At 40.0% G+C, this 19871-nt stretch overlaps 5 protein-coding genes and 1 pseudogene across 5 annotated transcripts; 4 read left to right on the top strand and 2 right to left on the bottom strand.

Annotated features, from left to right (window-relative positions):
- Positions 1–3123: 3123 nt before the first annotated feature.
- LOC101305524 lies at positions 3124–4333 on the top strand (annotated as a pseudogene).
- Positions 4334–4552: 219 nt separating this feature from the next.
- LOC101307345 (heat shock protein 83-like) lies at positions 4553–7635 on the bottom strand. Its single transcript, XM_004308003.1, has 4 exons — positions 7387–7635; positions 7122–7263; positions 6392–6675; positions 4553–6301 (listed from the first exon to the last, which is right to left on the bottom strand). Exons 1-4 carry the CDS (start codon positions 7522–7524, stop codon positions 4754–4756), a joined length of 2112 nt encoding a protein of 703 aa, XP_004308051.1. The 5' UTR covers positions 7525–7635; the 3' UTR covers positions 4553–4753.
- An 887-nt stretch (positions 7636–8522) lies between these two features.
- Positions 8523–11623, top strand: LOC101307634 (glutaminyl-peptide cyclotransferase-like). Its single transcript, XM_004308004.1, has 11 exons — positions 8523–8898; positions 9006–9062; positions 9160–9195; positions 9469–9533; positions 9680–9743; positions 10089–10206; positions 10474–10571; positions 10715–10785; positions 10920–10947; positions 11092–11146; positions 11237–11623. The coding sequence occupies exons 1-11, from the start codon at positions 8629–8631 to the stop codon at positions 11347–11349; spliced, it is 975 nt and encodes a 324-aa protein (XP_004308052.1). The 5' UTR covers positions 8523–8628; the 3' UTR covers positions 11350–11623.
- Positions 11624–11909: 286 nt separating this feature from the next.
- On the top strand, positions 11910–13847 carry LOC101305811 (probable serine/threonine-protein kinase At1g01540-like). The gene is made up of 7 exons (XM_004309132.1): positions 11910–12520; positions 12603–12704; positions 12779–12901; positions 12987–13148; positions 13252–13375; positions 13464–13730; positions 13779–13847. Exons 1-7 carry the CDS (start codon positions 11910–11912, stop codon positions 13845–13847), a joined length of 1458 nt encoding a protein of 485 aa, XP_004309180.1.
- A 557-nt stretch (positions 13848–14404) lies between these two features.
- On the bottom strand, positions 14405–15323 carry LOC101307935 (acidic endochitinase-like). Its single transcript, XM_004308005.1, has one exon. The coding sequence runs from the start codon at positions 15302–15304 to the stop codon at positions 14405–14407; it is 900 nt and encodes a 299-aa protein (XP_004308053.1). The 5' UTR covers positions 15305–15323.
- A 1847-nt stretch (positions 15324–17170) lies between these two features.
- On the top strand, positions 17171–19312 carry LOC101308227 (beta-carotene 3-hydroxylase, chloroplastic-like). Its single transcript, XM_004308006.1, has 7 exons — positions 17171–17736; positions 17822–17881; positions 17972–18043; positions 18149–18283; positions 18434–18559; positions 18765–18821; positions 18946–19312. The coding sequence occupies exons 1-7, from the start codon at positions 17329–17331 to the stop codon at positions 19021–19023; spliced, it is 936 nt and encodes a 311-aa protein (XP_004308054.1). The 5' UTR covers positions 17171–17328; the 3' UTR covers positions 19024–19312.
- Positions 19313–19871: the final 559 nt, after the last annotated feature.

Here is a 19871-nt window from a genome sequence, read left to right on the forward strand (position 1 = left end):
AATAATGAGAGTGAAGTTGGGAGGGGTCTGTTTATATAGAGAGAAAGAAACAGTTTGTTTCCGATTCCGGGACTGCGCTTCTGGATCCTTCTCACCTTCTCGAACTTTCCCGCGTCCGTTGCAACGGCGTCGTTTCGTTGGTTTAGGTTTCAACCAATGACCGGTCTCTCTCGCACGTGACATGTGTGAGGGGAGATTGGGTAATGTGGTCGGGTAGGAGTGGGCGAACCGGGTCTCTGTTAGACCCGGTCATGTATTGTAGAAGCTAGAAAATGCGCACGCATTTCCTACGTGCGCACTCAAACAAATTTCTAATTTCTCTTTATGAGTGTCAAGTCTTATTGTTCGTAAATTTATAGCTGTACCTTTTATCCGCCTTACTTTATCCACCTATGCTAACTTCCTAAAGTGATCGAATCATAAACTGTTGTTAACTAACAAAGCGTGTCCACGATCAACTGGTATTCTAGATCATATTTCATAACCAGTGCACGATTCGACATATAATATCAGAACCTTTCTCAAGTGTACATTTCACTTTAGAAGCAAGAAGCAAATCTTTGTGATGTTGGCAATTTCTAAACACCATCTTCTTGATCATAATATTTTTGTCTCCCATCCATCTTCCACGATGTCTTGTTAAAAAAGAAAAAATCGAACAAGGGTTTATCATGGTATACACGTCGGTGGGAATTCAAAAGATTATTAAATTTGGAATCTTTGTTCGGAATGATTTTATTGTTTTGTTTTTGATAATGATAATCAAGGATATTTCATTCATGGCAGCTTCCTCCCTTTTTTTGTCAAACTTTTCTGCTCTTGGCTAGGCAAATTTCAGATTTGGCACTCCCTCTTATTGATGAGTCATATATGCTTATTTGGGAGCCTTCTACCTTCGGTGAGTTAACTTTTTCTGTTGGGTATGAATTTCTGAGGCACCGCAACACTGTCAAAGATTGGGCTCGTAATGTATGGCGATCATTCATCCCACCTCGTTACTCTTTTTTGGTTTGGAGAATTCTTTTTTATCGGCTTCCAACTGATGATAGAGCGAAAATTAATGGAATTCCTATTGTGACTATCTGTCAGTTATGTTATTGTTCTAGTGAGACATCATTGCATTTATTTTTACAATGCCTTTTTTTCCAACGGGTTTGGAGATGGTTAGCTGCTCAATTTGTCACTTCTTTATCTTCTTTCAACTCCCTGGTAGATTTTTGGAAGAGCTTCTGTCGAAAGTCTTTCTTCTCGCAGCTTTTTAATTTGTGGCTAGCAGCTAGCAGCTAGCATGTTTACTTTCATGGCTCTATGGAAGGCTTGGAATAAGCTAAGGTTTGATAATCGATCCCCTAATTAATTTCTATACAATGTGTTGCTCAATTATGGAATGGATTCGTCAAATTAGCCTTTTTGCTCTTGGTCACTATAAGGGTGTTTTTGATGCCCGTTTATTGGCCTTTCTTGGAGTTGCTCCTAAAGGTGGTAAGGCTCCTAGAATTCAACATGTCTTATGGCAGCCTCCGTTTTTTTCTTGGATCAAAGTAAACACATACGGTTTAGCAAAAGGCAATCCAGGTCCAGCAGCTTGTGGGGGTGTGTTTCGTGATGCCTCAGGTTAGGTTTTTAGGGAGTTTTTGTCATTCGCTTGGATGAAATACTTTTTTTATTCTGAACTTTATGCTGTTATCTTGGCAATTGAAATTGCTCATGATAAAGGGTGGGTCTACTTATGGTTGGAAATTGACTCTATTAGTGTGGTAGTTTGCTTCTCTTCCAGGTCTTTTTCTCCTTCGTGGAACTTAAGAGTTCGTTGGAATAACTGTCTTTCTATAATCCGTCAAATGAACTTCCGTTGCAGTCATATTTTTAGAGAAGGAAATACGGTAGCTGACAAGATGGCAAACTTAGGGTTGTCAAATGCTTCATTTACTTGGTATGATAATCCTCCTACTGAGCTTCATGATTTCTTGCAAGCGGATTATTTGGGTATCTCTAATTATCAGTTTTCATAATGGGAAGATTGTCTGGTTTTTATGGGTAGAAGAAACAATGTCTTTTTGTATGTTGTTTTGGTTTGCAATTGGAATGGTTTTGGCCTAGTCCCCCATTCCTCTTTTCATGTAATTTCTTTTATTATTTTAAATAAAAATTCTGATAAGGGACGGGCGGTGGGTTTCCGGTTGTAGAGTGGGTGCTCTGTCACCCACCAGACTGTTACAGAAGAGCTGATATCGCCTAATCTTTGTTAGTAATTTATAAAAATAAAAAAATAAAAAAAATCATGGTTGAAACTTCACAATTTAAGCATTTCATAAACAAAATGTCACTTCAGGAAATGGGCAAGTAGAGATCTTATCGACGAAGAACGATCATCTTCAACAGTACAGTATATAACTATGGCTCTACTTGGGCACAAAACCAAAACAACAACAACAACAATCATTCTCAAAAAAAAAAAAAAAAAAAAAAAACAAACAGCAAACTTTGTTTTACAGAAGTATCATTCAGAATCAACGATCACAGAAGACGAGTCGCTGTCGTAAGTGACGTTCCTTTTGCAGTCATCACACCATTCCCTGTGGATGTCTATGGGTCTGGTGGAAGTTGTGATTTTCATGGTGAAACACCGTGAGCAGTCGAAGCACACAACCCGGCCTTCCTTTTTCAGCATGTCAATGACGGTTTGGCTAAGGCCGCTGCAGAAGGGGCATTCGAAAACAGTACTGTCAGCGTTCCCAACTCGCTTCTTGTTTGCTTCAGCCGGCCTCGACCTCGACTTTCTCTTTGCCATGTTTTTTCCGACTCACAGTTTCTTTCTGTGGCTCAGTGTAGGAGGCTGTCCATTTTTTAAGGGACTATTTCCCAACCCTATTATTTCCCCATCCAATTAGGATTCCTATTAACAAAGTAACCCACTTTTATAAATGACTATTTCCCAATCTTATACGGACTTGGAATTAGGATTCCAAAAAGTAACCCCTGTTATTTCCAAATCCAATTAGGATTCCTATTACTCAGAGGACGAAGTGACCCCTGCTCCTTGCTCTCTTTAAAAGGGCTCCCATAGAACAAACACTGCACTTCTCTCTCTCTCTCTCTCTCTCTCTTTGCTCTCTCGTAGAAATGCCATCTCGCATCCGCAACATGGCTTACGAAGACGATCATGAGTTGATGCCGGGGAGTTATGAGAAGGAGGAACAGCGCAGGGTTAAGAGAATGAAGAAGGAGAAAATGGGGTCGAGTCTCACCGGGCAGTCGTCTTCTGTTAAGGCCGAGGTCATGGAGATGTGGGAAACTGTTGGCGCCGGCGACTCGAATCTCGACGATGCCAACTTAGTAATAGTCGACACTGGCGTGCTTCCGCACGCTGAAGAGGCTGTGGAAAATGAAATCGATGCGCTCTTTAAGGTGGGTAAGAAAAAGAAGAAGAACGAAAGAAGTCCAGCGGAAATAGCAATGGAGGTGGAGCATATCATGGCGGAACTGGAGGTTACAGCTGAAGAGGATGCAGAGCTTAACAGACAAGGGAAACCTGCCATTAATAAACTGAAGAAGATGTCACTACTCACAGAGGTCCTCTCAAAGAAGCAGCTTCAACAAGAGTTCTTGGATCATGGAGTGTTGACTCTGCTCAAGAATTGGCTTGCACCTCTTCCAGATGGAAGTTTACCAAACATAGACATTCGAGAAGCGATTTTGAAGATTCTGATGGATTACCCTCTTGATCTAGAGCAGCATGATAGAAGAGACCAACTGAAGCAAAGTGGGCTTGGAAAGGCCATTATGTTTCTCTCAAAATTTGATGAAGAAACAACTTGTAACAGAAAACTTGCTAGGGAATTGGTTGACAAATGGAGTCGACCTTTGTTCAATAAAAGCATAAGGTTTGAGGACATGAGAAATGTTGAGGAGGAGAAGAGGGTTCCCTTGAGAAGGCCATCAGTGAGCAGCAGTAGTTCGGGAATGGATCAGCTTAGAGATGGTGATCTTGACTTGAATGATGAGTTTTCAAGGAAAAGAAAATCCACATCATCTTCTCGGCAAGTTATTAGGCCAGAAGCGTCACAAATGGATTTTACAGTGCGCCCAGAACCTAAGATCGATCCTTATGAAATTAGAGCTCTCAATAAAGAAGCAAAACATGATCAGAGGCAGATGAGGATGAACAAGAAGTTGCGACAGTTGAAGCACAAAACAAGAAGCAGGCAAGCGTCTTCAAGCCACAAAGCTAAGTGTGGAAAGTTGTAATAGTTTTTTTGATGAAGAAAGAAATACATTAGGGTATCCAATGAAAGTTGTAATTGTTCGTTCATGTGTTGATAAATATTTTTGATAATAAAATCACATTTCAGTTTTGGATGTACACTAGTCCCTGTCCCAAAATCACATTTTTATATCCCTGATTATTAACGATGATTGTGCACATCACTTATTCCCAAGTCTCAGAGCTTGGTAGCTTAATATTCCACTGTTCTTGCTTGTTTGAAAAGAAATTAAAAAAAAAAGGGACTTCAACCGTAAACAAAGAGAAACTCATCAAGGCAAAGAAAACAAATATCGGAGAACCAAAATGATACTATATTTTTAAGAGTTCAGAATTATGACATATTAGTACTGAGAAACACTTTTTTAACTGACACAAAGAGAAGGTTTTGGGGCTTCTCCCCAAAACTTGTCGACACACATAGAAAGACAACTACTAACAACACAGAAAATATCCACATGCTCAGATCTCCACTAAGTCAGAGGCAGTTTAATCCACCTCCTCCATTTTGCTCTCCTCAGCCGCATCCTCCAACTCAGGCATGTCAGCATCCTCAACAGTCTCATCTTCCTCTATGCTAAGCCCCAGCTTCAACATCCTGTGGATCCTCGAGGCGAAGGTGTTTGGTTCATCAAGGCTGAATCCAGATGTCAAGAGAGCTGTCTCAAACAGCAGCAGCACAAGGTCCTTCACGGACTTGTCGTTCTTGTCAGCTTCAGCTCTCTTCCTCAGCTCCTCCATGATGCCATTGTCAGGGTTGATTTCCATTGTCTTCTTGCTTGACATATAAGCACCCATGCTGTTGTCCCTCAATGCCTGCGCCTTCATAATTCTCTCCATGTTTGCACTCCAGCCATATTCACCAGTGACCAAGCAGCAAGGTGAGTCGACAATCCTATCAGACACAACCACCTTCTCAACCCTGTCACCCAAGATGTCTTTGATTGTCTTGCAAAGGTTCTCAAAAGACTTTTTCTTCTCCTCTTTTTTCGTCTTCTCTTCCTCAGTCTCATCATCCAACTTCAGACCTTCCTTTGTAGCAGATACAAGCTTCTTCCCATCATACTCCTTCAACTGTCCCACAGCGTATTCATCGATTGCATCCACCATGAAAAGAACTTCGTATCCCTTCTTCTTCAGACGCTCCAAGAATGGTGAGTTTTCCACTGCCTTTTTGCTCTCACCAGTAATGTAATAGATATCCTTCTGTCCCTCCTTCATTCGAGTTACATAGTCCTTCAAACTGGTGAGATCTTCGCCACTCTTGGTGGAGTGGTAACGGAGAAGGTCAGCCAATTTGGCCCTGTTCTGGCTGTCTTCATGAATACCCAACTTCAAGTTCTTCGAGAATGCCTCATAAAACTTGGTGTAATCCTCCTTGTTCTCAGCTATCTCATTGAACATCTCAATGCACTTCTTCACAAGGTTCTTCCTGATCACCTTCAGAATCTTGTTCTGTTGAAGAGTCTCACGAGAAATGTTGAGCGGCAAGTCATCAGAATCCACAACACCCTTAACAAACCCAAGGTACTCCGGAATGAGCTCCTCACAGTTGTCCATAATGAATACCCTCCTGACATACAGCTTGATGTTGTTCATCTTCTTCCTGGTGTCAAACAAGTCAAATGGAGCTCTCTTTGGAACAAAGAGGATGGCCTTGAATTCCAGCTGCCCTTCAACAGAGAAATGCTTCACGGCAAGGTGCTCCTCCCAATCATTGGTCAAGCTCTTATAGAATGCTGCATATTCCTCCTTGGTTATCTCTTCAGGCTTGCGGAGCCAGATAGGTTTCTGCTTGTTTATGAGCTCCCACTCGTGAGAAACTTCCTTGATCTTCTTCTTTTTCTTTCCTTCTTTATCTTTCTCCTCGTCAACTTCCTCAATATCTCCTTCCTCTTCCTTCTTGGGTTCATCTTCTTCATCATCACTAATCTCCTTTTCAGTAGTCTTCTCAGTCCACAAGTAGATGGGGTAGCTGATGAATTCCGAATGCTTCTTTACAAGGTCTTTGATCCTCCTCTCCTCCAAGTATTCCAACTGCTCATTCACATAGAATATAATCAGTAAAACATCAATCACATGAAATTGCAACGGAAGGAACAATTCAATCGGTTTTCAGATGTTTACCTGGTCCTCCTTGAGAAAGAGGGTAATCTTTGTTCCCCTTCCAAGCTGCTCACCATTGACATCCCTTGTCACGGTGAAGGAACCACCAGCTTGAGACTCCCAGATGTACTGCTCATCATCGTTGTGCTTTGTTGTCACAATGACCTTCTCTGCAACAAGATAAGCCGAGTAGAAACCAACACCGAACTGTCCAATCATACTCACATCAGACACTCCAGAAGCCAATGCTTCCATAAACTCCTTGGTTCCAGACCTTGCAATTGTTCCCAAGTTGTTCACCAAATCTACATACATAGAAACAAAAACATATTAGACCTGAATTCATTTATCAGATACACTCCTATATCAGCTAAGCAAAAATCTAGTTTCTCCTCACTCCTAAAGTCCTAACACAGTCATCAAAAGACTAGATACACTCACTCCTTCTCCATCTGGAAATTATGATTAAATACTCGGAAAAGACAGGAATTACACATTCGAAGAGCAAGACACTATATAACAGTCCAGGTCATAGTTCTTCATATTAAAACCAATCCAGGCTATAGTCTATAGTCTATAGTCTTCAAATTCATTAATCAATCGAATAATTTCAACATTTTCACCTTACCATTACTCCCTCTATGAATTTCAATCACATAATCTAATCATGACATCTAATCTCATCATGCATTTTCTCTCAAACCAAACAAGAACTCACACAAAAAAAGAAATCAAAACAATTTAAAATTACCTGCTTTGGTCATGCCGATTCCGCTATCAATAATGGAGAGAGTATTGTTGGTCTTATCCGGAACGAGCCTGATGAAGAGCTCCGGCTGAGCATCCAGCTTGCTCTTATCCGTCAGACTCTCAAATCTAATCTTATCCAAAGCCTAAACACATCACAACACCAAAATCAAAATCAGTCTCGGAAATAATCCTAATCAAATCCAACACTCCTCATTTTCAATCCACCAAACTAAAATCGCCGCAGTTTAATGAAATTGAACACTTACATCTGATGAATTGCTGATGAGCTCGCGAAGGAAAATCTCCTTGTTGCTGTAGAACGTATTGATGATCAAGCTCAGAAGCTGGTTGATCTCGGCCTGGAACGCGAAGGTCTCAGCGTCACCCATTTGAACATCCGCCATTGGATCAAGAATCTAAAGCTTTTGCTTAGAGAGATTTAGAGAGCGATATTCGTAGAGCGCTTTGAAATTGGGATTAGGTTTTGCTTTTGCAGAGAGATTTCGATTCTGATTGAGAGACGAAAGCTGGTGAGGGCGTTTAAATAGGGGAAGAGGAAACCAAGGCCAGGAGTGTGGTTCTGGACTCTTCCACTATTTTCTCGTGATTCTTTTTTTTTTTCCCGCGGTTTTTGGTAAACGGTGTCGTATTGGAGGTGAGTCGAGAAGGTTCTGGCTGGTGATTGGATCGTCAAGGCGGTCTGGAATGTTCGTGACACTCGGCATTAAAGGCGTTACGTGTTGACGCAGTTGAGGAGAAACGAATAGTCCGGTAGCTACAAACGGGTCTTAAGCCCAAATGGTTGTATCACCCGTGTGTATACTACATCCATGGCCCAATAGCAGTTCATTTAAATGTGGCCCAATAATGTACATTTTTACATTTTGCGACTTAATTTTCTTTCTTTTTCTTTTCGAGTTTTCGATAACAAAAGAAAATGTTACAGAACACGTAAACCTCTAATACAACTAAAATTTGACATTTTAAACTAAAAATCTGAATTAGATTCTCGAGGAAGGGCCGCGCTCGTGTGTGCGTATGTTTTTTTTCGTCATGAAATATGTTTTGTATATTTACATTCAGTCATTTATTTTTAATTCGTTGTGTGTCATACGAGAGGTAAGAATGTTACACATTTCTTAAAATTTATAATATGCAAATATATTAAATTTTGTATATACCTACAATCATATTTTTGACTTAAAAAATAAAAAACACATATTACTTATACAGAAACATCCATAAGAGATGATCACCTTCATCCTTTATACAATACATGATCACATGCTATAAAAAAGAAACTATATATCATACAAAATAAGTTACTTTCCAATTTTCCCCCAAAATAAAAAGCAAATACATTAACGTAAATACTTGCTCCACACACATATTTGGCAACTCCAAAACGGTCCAAAGTCAACCACGAACCTCCCACTACCCAGCGGCTTAGCGCCACTGCCACCCTGCAAAGCCCCCAAACACTGACCGACCCATGACTCCACAGCACCATGCCCACCCGATCACTTCGCCACAGGCCCAATAAGCGACCCTCAAACCCCAAACCCCACACTCCCATGGCTCCCGGCCGTCCTACTTCCTCCAAGTCCTACAAAACCACCTCTCTCATTCTCCTCATGTTTCTCATCCTCGCCGCTCTCGCTCTCTTCAGCGTCTCCTCCAACACGTGGAGCTCACCCGGGAACGACGCCGCGTTTAACGCAGTTTACTCCATTCAGGTCGTTAATCAGTTCCCTCATGACCCCAATGCCTTCACTCAGGTGAGATCTCCGTGACTCAAAATTTCAAGTCTTCAAGTTCACATTCACATTGTGTCGGTTTTGTTATTAAGATTTAGAATTTACTGGGTGTTTTTTTGTATTGTCAGGGGCTTCTTTATGCCGGAAATGGGAGCCTGTTTGAGTCCACTGGGCTTTATGGCAGGGTGAGTTTTCTTTTTCGCTCTTCGCTTTAAGCATTTTTGATCGCTACATTGTGTCTTTGGTTCAATTCTTATACTTTGGTTTGTGTTTGTTTTTCAGTCAACAGTGCGCAAGGTGGATATTCAAACAGGCAAGGTGTGTTTTTGCTCTTCTTCCTTGTCGGTTTCGTATATGTATGATTCCTGCTTTCAAGTAGTTGTATGTGTAATCTTTTCGATGTGTAATTACCTAACTAGCGAGTTCAATGTGTACTATATATATGTTTCGAAGGAGAACCAATTTGAAGGATATAGTTATAAGAGTTCATGTGTCTAGCGGGCTTCTGGATTATTTAACTGTGTTGGTAGTGAAAGTACACAAATTTTGATTGTTTTGGGTCTGAATGGATGATGGTTTTCGTGTGTACAGGTTGAGGTTCTTCAGGAGATGGATTCTAAATATTTTGGGGAGGGATTAACTCTTCTCGGTGAAAAGTAAGGAAAATATGTTTGCTTATGCTTTTCTGTTGATTTAGTTAACGGTTAGATAAAAGCTGATCCTGGATATCATGTTGATGATATCATTGCCATCTAAATAGTCTCGAAAATGCTAATGGAGTCATTTGCATGTTCTTTTGTAGGCTATTCCAAGTAACTTGGTTGACGCAAATTGGTTTCAAATATGACCGAAATGATTTCAGCAAAGTTTGTGCTTTTCCTTTACTGCTTTCAAAATCAATTTATGTATATTGTACTGTATTGTTTTCCCTTAAGCTGATGTGCAAGAAATGGCAAGAGTGTTGCAGTCAAGTTTAAATAGTATAATTATATGGCTCTTTTGCATTCTTTGAAATCGTAGGTTTCTTTGAAATCGTAGGTTTCTTTGAAATCGTAGGTTTCAGTGCTTGAACATCAATTTTGTGCTCATGCTAAAATTTATCAGATTCATTATTTTCTTCTCAGAATTGAGCCTAAATTGAGAATAGAAATTTCAACGAAATGTGGTTACTGATCCATATTAACTTGCTTCTTTTTTTGTTAAAAATACAGTCTGAAAAGTTCACTCATCAAATGAAAGATGGTTGGGGATTGGCCACTGATGGAAAAGTGCTATTTGGGAGTGATGGCACGTCCATGTTGTACAAGATTGACCCTCAAACATTGAAAGGTTCCTTTTCCATATGACGCTCCTCTGTTGTGTGTATGTTTGTGATGTGTTTCTGTTTGTATTTCATTTCCACTATGTTCTATTTTCAGGTTCTTTATATAGAATTATAAATGTTATTTGTCCCATATCCTTTATATTCATGTTTCTGCTGTATATGTGATAGTGAGTTTTCTCTTTACCTGAATCCGATGACCTAATTTTCTCCTCCAATGCATGTCAGTTTGTTGGGAATTAGTGTTTTTGAAATGGTTGTCATGTTCCATGCAGTTATAGACAAGCACGTAGTCAAATACAAAGATCATGAAGTGCACAACCTCAATGAGTTGGAGTTTATAAAAGGCGAAGTTTGGGCAAATGTTTATCAGGTCACTCATTTCACATTGCCTGATAAATCCATATCAAATGCTTCTAGCTGTTTCGATTGCTGCTAGAAACATCACATGAAATTACCTGATAAAGTGCTTTGTATTGGATTGGTTTCTGAAAGTTATATACTCTCACTGTGTAGACAGACTGCATTGCTAGAATCTCGCAAGACGATGGTAGAGTGCTTGGATGGATTCTCCTTCCAAATTTAAGGTTCTCCCATTCAAGTCCTATTTCCTTATTTAAATTCTACGTAAATGTCTTTCTCTGATCACGACGTGTATCACATTCTCTTTAAGTTTCTGGGGAATTTCGTTAGGTGACATATTTGATTTTGTGCCTTGTAGGGAGGGCTTAGTAGCTGCTGGGAATCATGTAAGCCCTTGAACCAAAACCAATGTGTTATCTTGTGTTGTCTTTACTGCCTATTTTATATACAAACATACAATGCAGTGTCTATAGATCCTTGAAGGTTGAAGCAAAACTATCAATTTCTTATATGAACCTAATCTGTTACAGGCTATAGATGTGCTAAATGGCATTGCATGGGATAGCAACACCAACCGTATCTTTGGTAAGGCTTAACTTTGGTATCTTTGATGTATATGATTCACGATGTACTGATGGCGAACCAAAAACTAACTTTTAATCCATGTGTTTGCAGTGACTGGCAAACTATGGCCAAAGCTTTATGAGATCAAGCTGCGTCCAATAAAGAAACAGTTCAAGGACGGAGCCATCAAGCAGCTATGCCTGCGGCAGACATTCTTTCGTTGAAGCCATGTGTTTGCTATTGAGTGAAGTACTGAACATCTACACACTGCATTGCAAGGCTTTGGAGGACATACATCCAAATTCATTTGAACTTTTTTACACAGAGAAAGGCCATAGATCAGTTGGAAAACTGCTTTGTAAGTTTTATGTTACCAAAAACCGAGAAATAGAAACCTCTAAAATGGCTAGTAAATGAAAAATTTGGAAGTTGCTAGAAATTTTTTCTGTTTACATACGAGTCCAAGTGACATTTTAAGTATAGAAATTTAAGCTCTTTCTGTCACACATTTGTGCTTTAACAAATGCAAATCTGCTTGCAATTTATAAGATTAGAGGTTCTAGAAAAGAAAAAAGAAAAAAGATGTGGCTATTTTTGAAGTGGCAGATGACTGTTGGATTGAGTTGTTGCAAAAGGGGATTCAACACTAAATCCTTGCTGATATTTCCCGCTGCTTTCGCTCGTTAGTTAGTTTACTTCAAAAAGATTTGAACTTTACCAAACTGATGGCGCTTTCTGCTATCCCACTGTTATAGCTGTTTCCGCTGAAAGACCCAAATGAATCATGACTCTTCTCTCTGATAAGCTTGTTCATCTCATTCAAACCTTGTCTTCCATTGCATTTTCTCTTAAGCAGAAGCTCATGAACCCAACCTTGTTGCTTGGTGCCAAGCTATGGGTTTTGATTGTGACCTTGATTGTTCTATTCACCCTTCTGGTGATTGTCATTGTCTTGGTGATCTACATCATCAAGTACCTGCGAGGCCGAAAATCCTACGACACTGATTTGTGTGTACAAACTCCCATTGCTTCTAAAGTCCCTCACAATCCCTATGGCCACTCATCCCTCAATCGGAGGCTACTTTCGCTTAACATGTCCGAAATTGAGATGAACATTGGGAAGGAGAGGCATACTGTGTTCTCTGATCAGCTGTCCTGTACTGGTGCCAGTGGGATGACCCCAACTAGTGCTAAGGTGAATGTATTGCAATCTAGGTACATTCCAGTGGTTAAAGATGTGTGGAGAGGTGACAAGTTTACTTTAAGGGAACTTGAGGCAGCAACAAATGGGTTTGGTAAAGATAATCTGATTGGCAATGGAGACTATGGCATTGTTTATCATGGCGTTCTGTTTAATAATACTCGAGTTGCAGTGAAGAGGCTTGTGAGTGACAGGTACCTATTTATTCACTCACTCTATTTTGGTAGATGCATCGTAAATTTGTGATGTGCTAGATATGTATCTGATTTAAAACAGTTGCCATGAGGATGATTTCATAGCAGAAATGGAGGCTATTGGGCATGTGAGGCACAAAAATCTTGTCAAACTGCTCGGATACAGAATCGAAAGAGCTTACAGGTATCGATTTTCATGTTGTGTAGCTCATTCTGATTAGATGATCAAAGGCCTAATTCAATTTTCTTTGATGCTAGATTGCTTGTGAATGAGTATGTAGATAACAAAAGTCTGCACTATTGGCTTCATGAATGTCCACTAAATGTCAGCCCTCTAACATGGGACATCCGGATGAAAATAATCCAAGGAATAGCAAAAGGGTGAGATCTCATTTCTATAGTTTTGTTGCATAGATGACGAATTCTAACTCGGAGACTCTGAAGTGAAATGTATATGTTTCTGCAGATTGGCCTACCTTCATGAGGATATTGAACCAAACATTTTCCATATGACCCTAATATCTAGCAATGTACTGCTTGATCAACAGTGGGAACCTAAGCTTTCTGATTTTGGCCTTGCTAAGCTATACAGTCCGGCGTGGGGAATCACTATAATGGAATCGTTAGGGTCAGTTCTTTGCTCCCAAGTAAAACATATATGTTTGATCATTTCGCTGTTCGAACATATCATACTAATTTGTTTCTCATTCTTAAATTGCATGAATGTCCAGTTATGTTGCCCCAGAATATTTTGCCACTGGTGATTTTGATGAGAAGTCGGATGTTTATAGCTTCGGAATACTTCTTATGGAGATAATTTGTGGCAGGAGTCCTATTGATCGTACTCAATGCCAAGTATGAACTCATAATTTTGAACCATTTTAGGTGATTATGTTATTCGAACTCTAAAACAACGCGTAATGTGACTCCTGATCGTTTGCAGCCATATCTGATAGACTGGTTAAAGTCCATGGTTGCTAGTCAAACAACTGCTTATGTAGTTGATCCTAAATTGCCAGAGAAGCCATATTCAAAAGAACTCAAAAGGCTTCTTCTGGTTGCTCTTCGTTGCGTTGATCCTGATTTAGAAGTTAGGCCGAGAATGGGAGAAGTTCTTCACATGCTTGAGCATGCTCGAACCCCTGGACTTGCTAATGGACAGTGTAAGATCTACAGCTTTGTCTCCTCTCCATTTGCATTTACATTCTATGTTATTCTCTCATGCTGCTGTTTTTTATATTTCATTGTCCATGTGTAGGATCAATGGCTTATGAGATATAGAGACTGCTCGTCATCTTCGCCTACAAGAAAGCTTCTGCAAGAATAGGAAGCTCCATTAAATCCCCCTACGAGCTATGAGGAACAGAATTGAAATCCAACTAAAACCTATCAAGCAACTCAATGAGAGCGTTCTTGGTTTATAAAGTTATAATTTGGTCAATCTGAAACAAGTTATATTACTCATATATACCTGGCCATTAGTTCCTAGCTAGAACATTTTTCGAGTACAGACTCAATCTTCTATGTCAATTGGTAAGTATTATCTGCAAGTTTGTTTTTCCTCGTTTTAAATAGCGAATAAAGAGTTATGAAGATAAAGAGTTAGGAATGTAGCTTCTGCTACTTAGTCTTTCTGTTGTTTCTTTGTTTGGGCCATTGGCCCCCATGTATCCAAAAAAACTTCAGCTCAATCACCATGAACACCCACCATTCATCTTAAGCTACATGTAGTTGATTATTTCAACCCCAGACAGTAGAAACAGATGTACATCTTTCACAAATAAAACTCATCAAAGTTCATCTTTTATAAATATATTTCATACATAAACTCGATAAAGGATTTTCAGTTACATACACAAGGATCCTTAATTTTTAGCTTACATTCTAGACATGATTCTTGATTGAGGAGCTGTATCCATCAAGATCATCATAATACTTGGACCAAAGCATGACACCGCCATATTTATCTGAAGTTTTGATCCCCGGAAGGACTGTTGTAGTGAGCGCAGCAGCAGGAATGAATCCGCTACCAGCAGCTTCAGGCGCCGCAGGGAGTCCTAAGAAGATCTGCTGTGCAGGAATGGCTGAAGTCCATTGCTTCCAAGCATCTTCGAGATTGGTGACATTACCAGAAGTGTACTGACAAGGAGGGTTGTTGTAGAATTGAACCCAAACATTGTCAAATAGGCCTGTCTTAAGTGCATTTCCAATATTAGCATCAGGAAAGGGACACTGTGGAGCAGCAGTCAAGTAAACTTTCTTGCCGCCCTTCTTGCTATGCGCCGAAAGGTACCTAGCAAGGTCATCCCAGTACTGATCATTCCCTCCTTCAATGTCGAAATCAACTCCATCCAAAACAGCATCTCCTAATGGCCTTGAAGTGGAGTGTCCTCCCAAGAAGTTGTTCCACAAATAAGCACCAACTTGGCGGGCATCTTCTGATGAAGCTAGAGAGTATTGTCCTCCCCAGCCTCCCCCAATAGACAATATGACCTTGATGCCTTCGGCTTGGCACGACTTGATCTGCGAGCTGAACTTGGTGCATGTATTGCTAGACGGATCACAGTGACCCGCCAGGTTTAAGGTAGGGGTCCGGCCATTGCCAAACGATGAGAGGAAAGCTATGTTCACAAATTGGTAGTTCCCTGAGGCACAAGTCTGTGCTAATGTGCCCTCATTTCCATTCTGTCCCCAGTAAATCGCGATACCTCCTGCATTAGAACCAACTGCCAGAAGTAGCAGTGTTGCTAAAGATAGCAATGCTGCTGCAGAAACTGAAGCCATGTAAAGCAATGGATTGAGAAGCTTTTGTGAACTCTTGGTGGGAAATTGTGTGTGCTGAAGTATGCAAGAGTTGGGATTCTTTTATAGAAGAAATGGCCTTGTTGCTACAAGTTTTGTGCTAATTTAATGTTCTTGATCCGTGGCATTAAGGTCACGTAGGCCTTAGTCTCTTTGTTATGTTCTGTTTGTAAGTTGAAGGCAGCCTTGAGTACACTGTCATATGCACTTGTTCATTTGCATGAAAATTGTACGCCATAGCTACAACAAGACTGATAACTATACATCATATGCTTACAATTTACTGTAACATGAATATTGTTTTGGAACTATGTTAGTGTAGTTTCTGTATGAATTAAGTTAGACAAATAATTAAGTTAGACTTAGATTGTCATTTAATTTGTACTGCACAACCACTTTATTTTGGAAGGTTGAGAGTAACGAGCATTCTAGTTAAGCCCGGGACTGTTTATATGTCCATGGAGACGTCGTCAACGCGATCGTGATCATGGTAGGCAGCAACGGCTTGCATGCTCCATGTTCTGACATGTGTGCGAGCCAATGAGTGATTAAACCCGTAAGGCATAAGGAAACTAATTGCCTGGATCCTTTTACAGGTGCACCGCCGATTGACATGACTCATAGGTGCACGACACAGGGATGACTGGCCTTGCTAGTCGTCGACACTTGGTATGCCCAACTTTATACATCTACGAATATTAGCCCAAGCCCAAATTGAAACAGTAACAATCCATGACCCTAAGTTGACTCGGGTTCAACACGTGGAGTCCCACATGCTTCCACGTGTCAACACAGACGACTAGTACCAAGCCACGAGGCGTACATACGGAGACTAACGTCGAGACCAAGTACCTGTAGGAAAACGACAATGGAAGTAACGTCGCATCCGGCGGAAAGGTGTGGAGTGATTAGTGAAGCCGTAAAGTGCTACGTGGCTTTCTACCGGAGCTAATTAAGTTGTAAAAGAAAAGCCAAAGCCAAGTTCCGAATTTCGTCTTAATCAAACGCGCGATGTGATTGGCTGTCGTCCTCCTTCGCAATCCTTCGGCGGGTCATGCACCTCTCATTTCTTAATCGCTTCATGACAACTGTCGTTTTATTGTACTCTGCTTTGGCCCTTATATGCTTCAATAATTACGGCACATACCATTCCTATCGAATTTTACCCGAAGTCCGATACTTCCAAGATTCCTGTATACACATATTAGTTTATAAATCTTCATGTTTAAGATGATTATGTACCTGTGTATATGTCTTATAATCTCAGTGATCCATATGGTATCACTGAATCTTAGCATCACTAATTTTATCTATTAATCTATATAGTGTCTGACTGTATGTGACGTAAGTAAAAAATAAATGAGCACAAGTCACAAGGTATAAATTTTTCTTTTTTCTATTTTGCTACGATGATGTTATGTAGACACGTTAATAAAATCAGATACTATAAAAATCAATGTATATCACAACCAAAAAAAGTAAAAATCAATGTATATCCTTCACTTTCAATATAGGATAAAATATGTATACATATAAATCGAGTTAAACTCGTTACTAGTTTGACTTAGGTAAGACTAAAAATTCAAATTAATCTCTTGACACATGTAAGATGTTTCAGTATCCGGTTACTTTAATAACTTCAGAGTTCAAACCTAAGTTGGATATCACACCTAAATATGTAATAACCACTGCATGTTTGCTGTGATTCATCTAATTCTTGCTTTTAGCCAAGCAAGTGGCGTTCTAGTAATTCAGTCCAAAACCAAGCCCCTTTGTTTCCCAGTTCGCCTGACCCCTCCACACACTATATTAACCCCCACTTCGCTTCTTATACCTCCCAAATGCTCACTCGCATTCACAAATTCCAAACAATCCTCACACTCCCTCGTCTTCTTTGTCAGACACAACCTGTGGTGTCTCTTCACTCCATTCCTTCAATTCCCCTCACGACTCCTCTAGAACCCATCTCTCTCTGATTCCACACCACAAAATAAAAACCCACTTCTATGGCAGTCGGACTCTTCGCCGCCACAACCCCCACCGCCTTCCGCCTCATCCAATCCTCCTCCTACCTCCTCCCCAAACCCAACCCCACAGTCTTCTTCTCTCCCTCCCGCCAAAAAAACACAACCCTCTTACATAGGACTCGCCGAAAACTCTGCCTAACTGTCTACGTTGTCATGGAAGACCAAAAACGTAATACCACCGAAGTCGACACTTCCGATGAAATACCACAAGAGAGTAGTCCCAGTTCCGAGATCCCTATTGTGATTCCCTCCCTACGTGGCGCAGAGCGATTGGCCAAGAAGAAATCCGAGAGGTTCACTTATCTTGTTGCGGCTGTGATGTCTAGCTTTGGTATCACTTCCATGGCTGTCATGGCCGTTTACTACAGATTTTACTGGCAAATGGAGGTACTTAGTTACTTAATTTCTTCTTCTTCTTTTTCACTTTCTCTCTGTTTTGGTTATTGAATTGGGTGCTTAATTTTTGGTGCAGGGTGGGAATGTGCCTGTGTCTGAAATGTTCGGTACATTTGCTCTCTCAGTTGGAGCTGCTGTAAGTAACAAGCTCACTAATTTACTCCTAATTTGGTGAAACCTTACCAAATTTAGCTCATGTTTTCTGGATTTTTTCTATGTTTTTTAGGTGGGGATGGAATTTTGGGCAAGATGGGCGCACAAAGCTCTATGGCATGCCTCACTATGGCATATGCATGAGGTTTGCTTCAAACTTTGTTTATTGGAAACCAGCAAAGATTGAGTCTTGAATTCTGCAACCAAATAGTATTTTGATGTTGACTGAGAAATTTATGATGTATTACAGTCCCACCACAAGCCTAGAGAAGGCCCATTTGAGCTCAACGATGTGTTTGCTATCATCAACGCAGTTCCAGCTATAGCTTTGCTCAACTATGGCTTCTTCCACAAAGGCTATGTCCCTGGCCTTTGTTTTGGTGCTGTGAGTCATCTTTGCTTCTTCCAAATCTGATTTTGTTCCTTGATTAATGGATTTTAACTATAATTAACTTCTGGGGATTATAAATTATAGTTCTTGTTCCTCAATTTCTTATTACTATTACAATTTGACTTGGTATGAATGGAAAAACAGGGTCTTGGAATTACAGTGTTTGGAATGGCGTACATGTTCGTCCACGATGGTCTAGTTCATAAAAGATTCCCCGTGGGGCCTATCGCCAACGTGCCCTATTTCAGAAAGGTTGCTGCAGCTCATCAGGTATAGAGAAATCTCTCATATCACATACCATACAAATGAAACAGAACCATACACTCAAATTCCCTTTTATTATTGCACCAGAAAACAATTTTTGATTTGTTTTTGTTTTTGTTTTTATATTTTGGTGTGACTATTTAAACTATGATTTTCTGCTTAAACTGAATCTGTCAAAGATTGTGTTTTGATTCTGATGTTTTGGCCTCAGCTCCACCACTCAGAGAAATTCAAGGGTGTTCCATATGGTCTGTTTCTTGGTCCTCAGGTTTGTCTATTGACTCTATTCTTTAATACCCAATAATCTGATCAAATTTGTCTCTGTCTTCCTCTAAATTGTATATAGTTTAAACTAAACTAATCATATATTTGTTTTCTGGGTGATCATGCAGGAGGTTGAAGAAGTGGGAGGACTGGAAGAGCTGGAGAAGGAGATTGATAGGAGAATCAAAGCATACAAGAACTCATAACTAAATTTGAATATTGTGGTAGATTAGGTGGTAGAGATAAATGAATCAAATGGGTTTTGTGAGCAATTTTGTTCTGCATATACAATGTGTACCAAAATGGTGTGCTAGGCAGCTAGAATGAGCCTGGAGTCCTTTTAATGAAGGGAGAGATGGGTATTGTATATTAGTATTGTATTGTATGGGGATTTGTATTTTGTCCCACTTATATACACTTGGGTGCTAACAAATTTTTGTCATTGTACAAATGTTAACACACAAGAGGAATGAGATTGGAGGAGGTGCAATGTTTTCAACCGTGTGTGGAGCATAGAAGGGGCTGCAAGCCTGCAACAAACTTTTATATTTTGATTTCCACGAGGTCAAGATATGAGATTTAAATAACAAACTTTCACGTTTGAAGATCCAACAAGATCACCATCACACATGTAAAACTTTTTAATGTGCATGAACCAAGATTTTGAAGAAGACTAATCATCGAAAAAAAAAGATTTGAATAAGACTATCAACAACGTAGGACATACTCATCCTGGTTTTTCTTAACCATAATGTCGTTATTGATGAAGAATAAAGTGTAGAGACAAAGAGATAGCAAGAGAATCATCTTATTCATTGATAGGAGCCCTTTATATAGGGAATTACACAATACCAATATGGTAAGGATATAAATACATAGATCTAGTCTAACTACATATCCTATTGGCATAAGGCCAAGGCACACATAGAGAATATCCTAGAACACCCCCCTTGTGCCGCGCGCTGATATGCCGATGATGCTGATCTGTTGCCTCGTCAAAAACCTCGTCAAGTCACAAAAACCCTGTGGGAGAAAAACTAGAACCTTGATCGTA

Source organism: Fragaria vesca, linkage group LG7, assembly GCF_000184155.1.
Source record: "Fragaria vesca subsp. vesca linkage group LG7, FraVesHawaii_1.0, whole genome shotgun sequence".
NCBI lineage: Eukaryota > Viridiplantae > Streptophyta > Magnoliopsida > Rosales > Rosaceae > Fragaria > Fragaria vesca.

Excerpts from the sequence above, each read along its gene's own strand:
- LOC101307935 (XM_004308005.1), bottom strand. The coding sequence starts at position 15,304 with ATGGCTTCAGTTTCTGCAGCAGCATTGCTATCTTTAGCAACACTGCTA.
- LOC101307634 (XM_004308004.1), top strand. The coding sequence starts at position 8,629 with ATGCCCACCCGATCACTTCGCCACAGGCCCAATAAGCGACCCTCAAAC. Across the intron at positions 10,207-10,473 it reads TGACCCTCAAACATTGAAAG|TTATAGACAAGCACGTAGTC; the intron begins GTTCCTTTTCCA and ends TGTTCCATGCAG. Across the intron at positions 10,572-10,714 it reads TTTGGGCAAATGTTTATCAG|ACAGACTGCATTGCTAGAAT; the intron begins GTCACTCATTTC and ends CTCACTGTGTAG.
- LOC101305811 (XM_004309132.1), top strand. The coding sequence starts at position 11,910 with ATGACTCTTCTCTCTGATAAGCTTGTTCATCTCATTCAAACCTTGTCT. Across the intron at positions 13,149-13,251 it reads ACTATAATGGAATCGTTAGG|TTATGTTGCCCCAGAATATT; the intron begins GTCAGTTCTTTG and ends ATGAATGTCCAG. Across the intron at positions 13,731-13,778 it reads CATTTGCATTTACATTCTAT|GATCAATGGCTTATGAGATA; the intron begins GTTATTCTCTCA and ends GTCCATGTGTAG.
- LOC101307345 (XM_004308003.1), bottom strand. The coding sequence starts at position 7,524 with ATGGCGGATGTTCAAATGGGTGACGCTGAGACCTTCGCGTTCCAGGCC. Across the intron at positions 7,264-7,386 it reads TCATCAGCAATTCATCAGAT|GCTTTGGATAAGATTAGATT; the intron begins GTAAGTGTTCAA and ends TGATGTGTTTAG. Across the intron at positions 6,676-7,121 it reads AATCGGCATGACCAAAGCAG|ATTTGGTGAACAACTTGGGA; the intron begins GTAATTTTAAAT and ends CTATGTATGTAG.
- LOC101308227 (XM_004308006.1), top strand. The coding sequence starts at position 17,329 with ATGGCAGTCGGACTCTTCGCCGCCACAACCCCCACCGCCTTCCGCCTC. Across the intron at positions 18,284-18,433 it reads CTGGCCTTTGTTTTGGTGCT|GGTCTTGGAATTACAGTGTT; the intron begins GTGAGTCATCTT and ends ATGGAAAAACAG. Across the intron at positions 18,822-18,945 it reads GTCTGTTTCTTGGTCCTCAG|GAGGTTGAAGAAGTGGGAGG; the intron begins GTTTGTCTATTG and ends GTGATCATGCAG.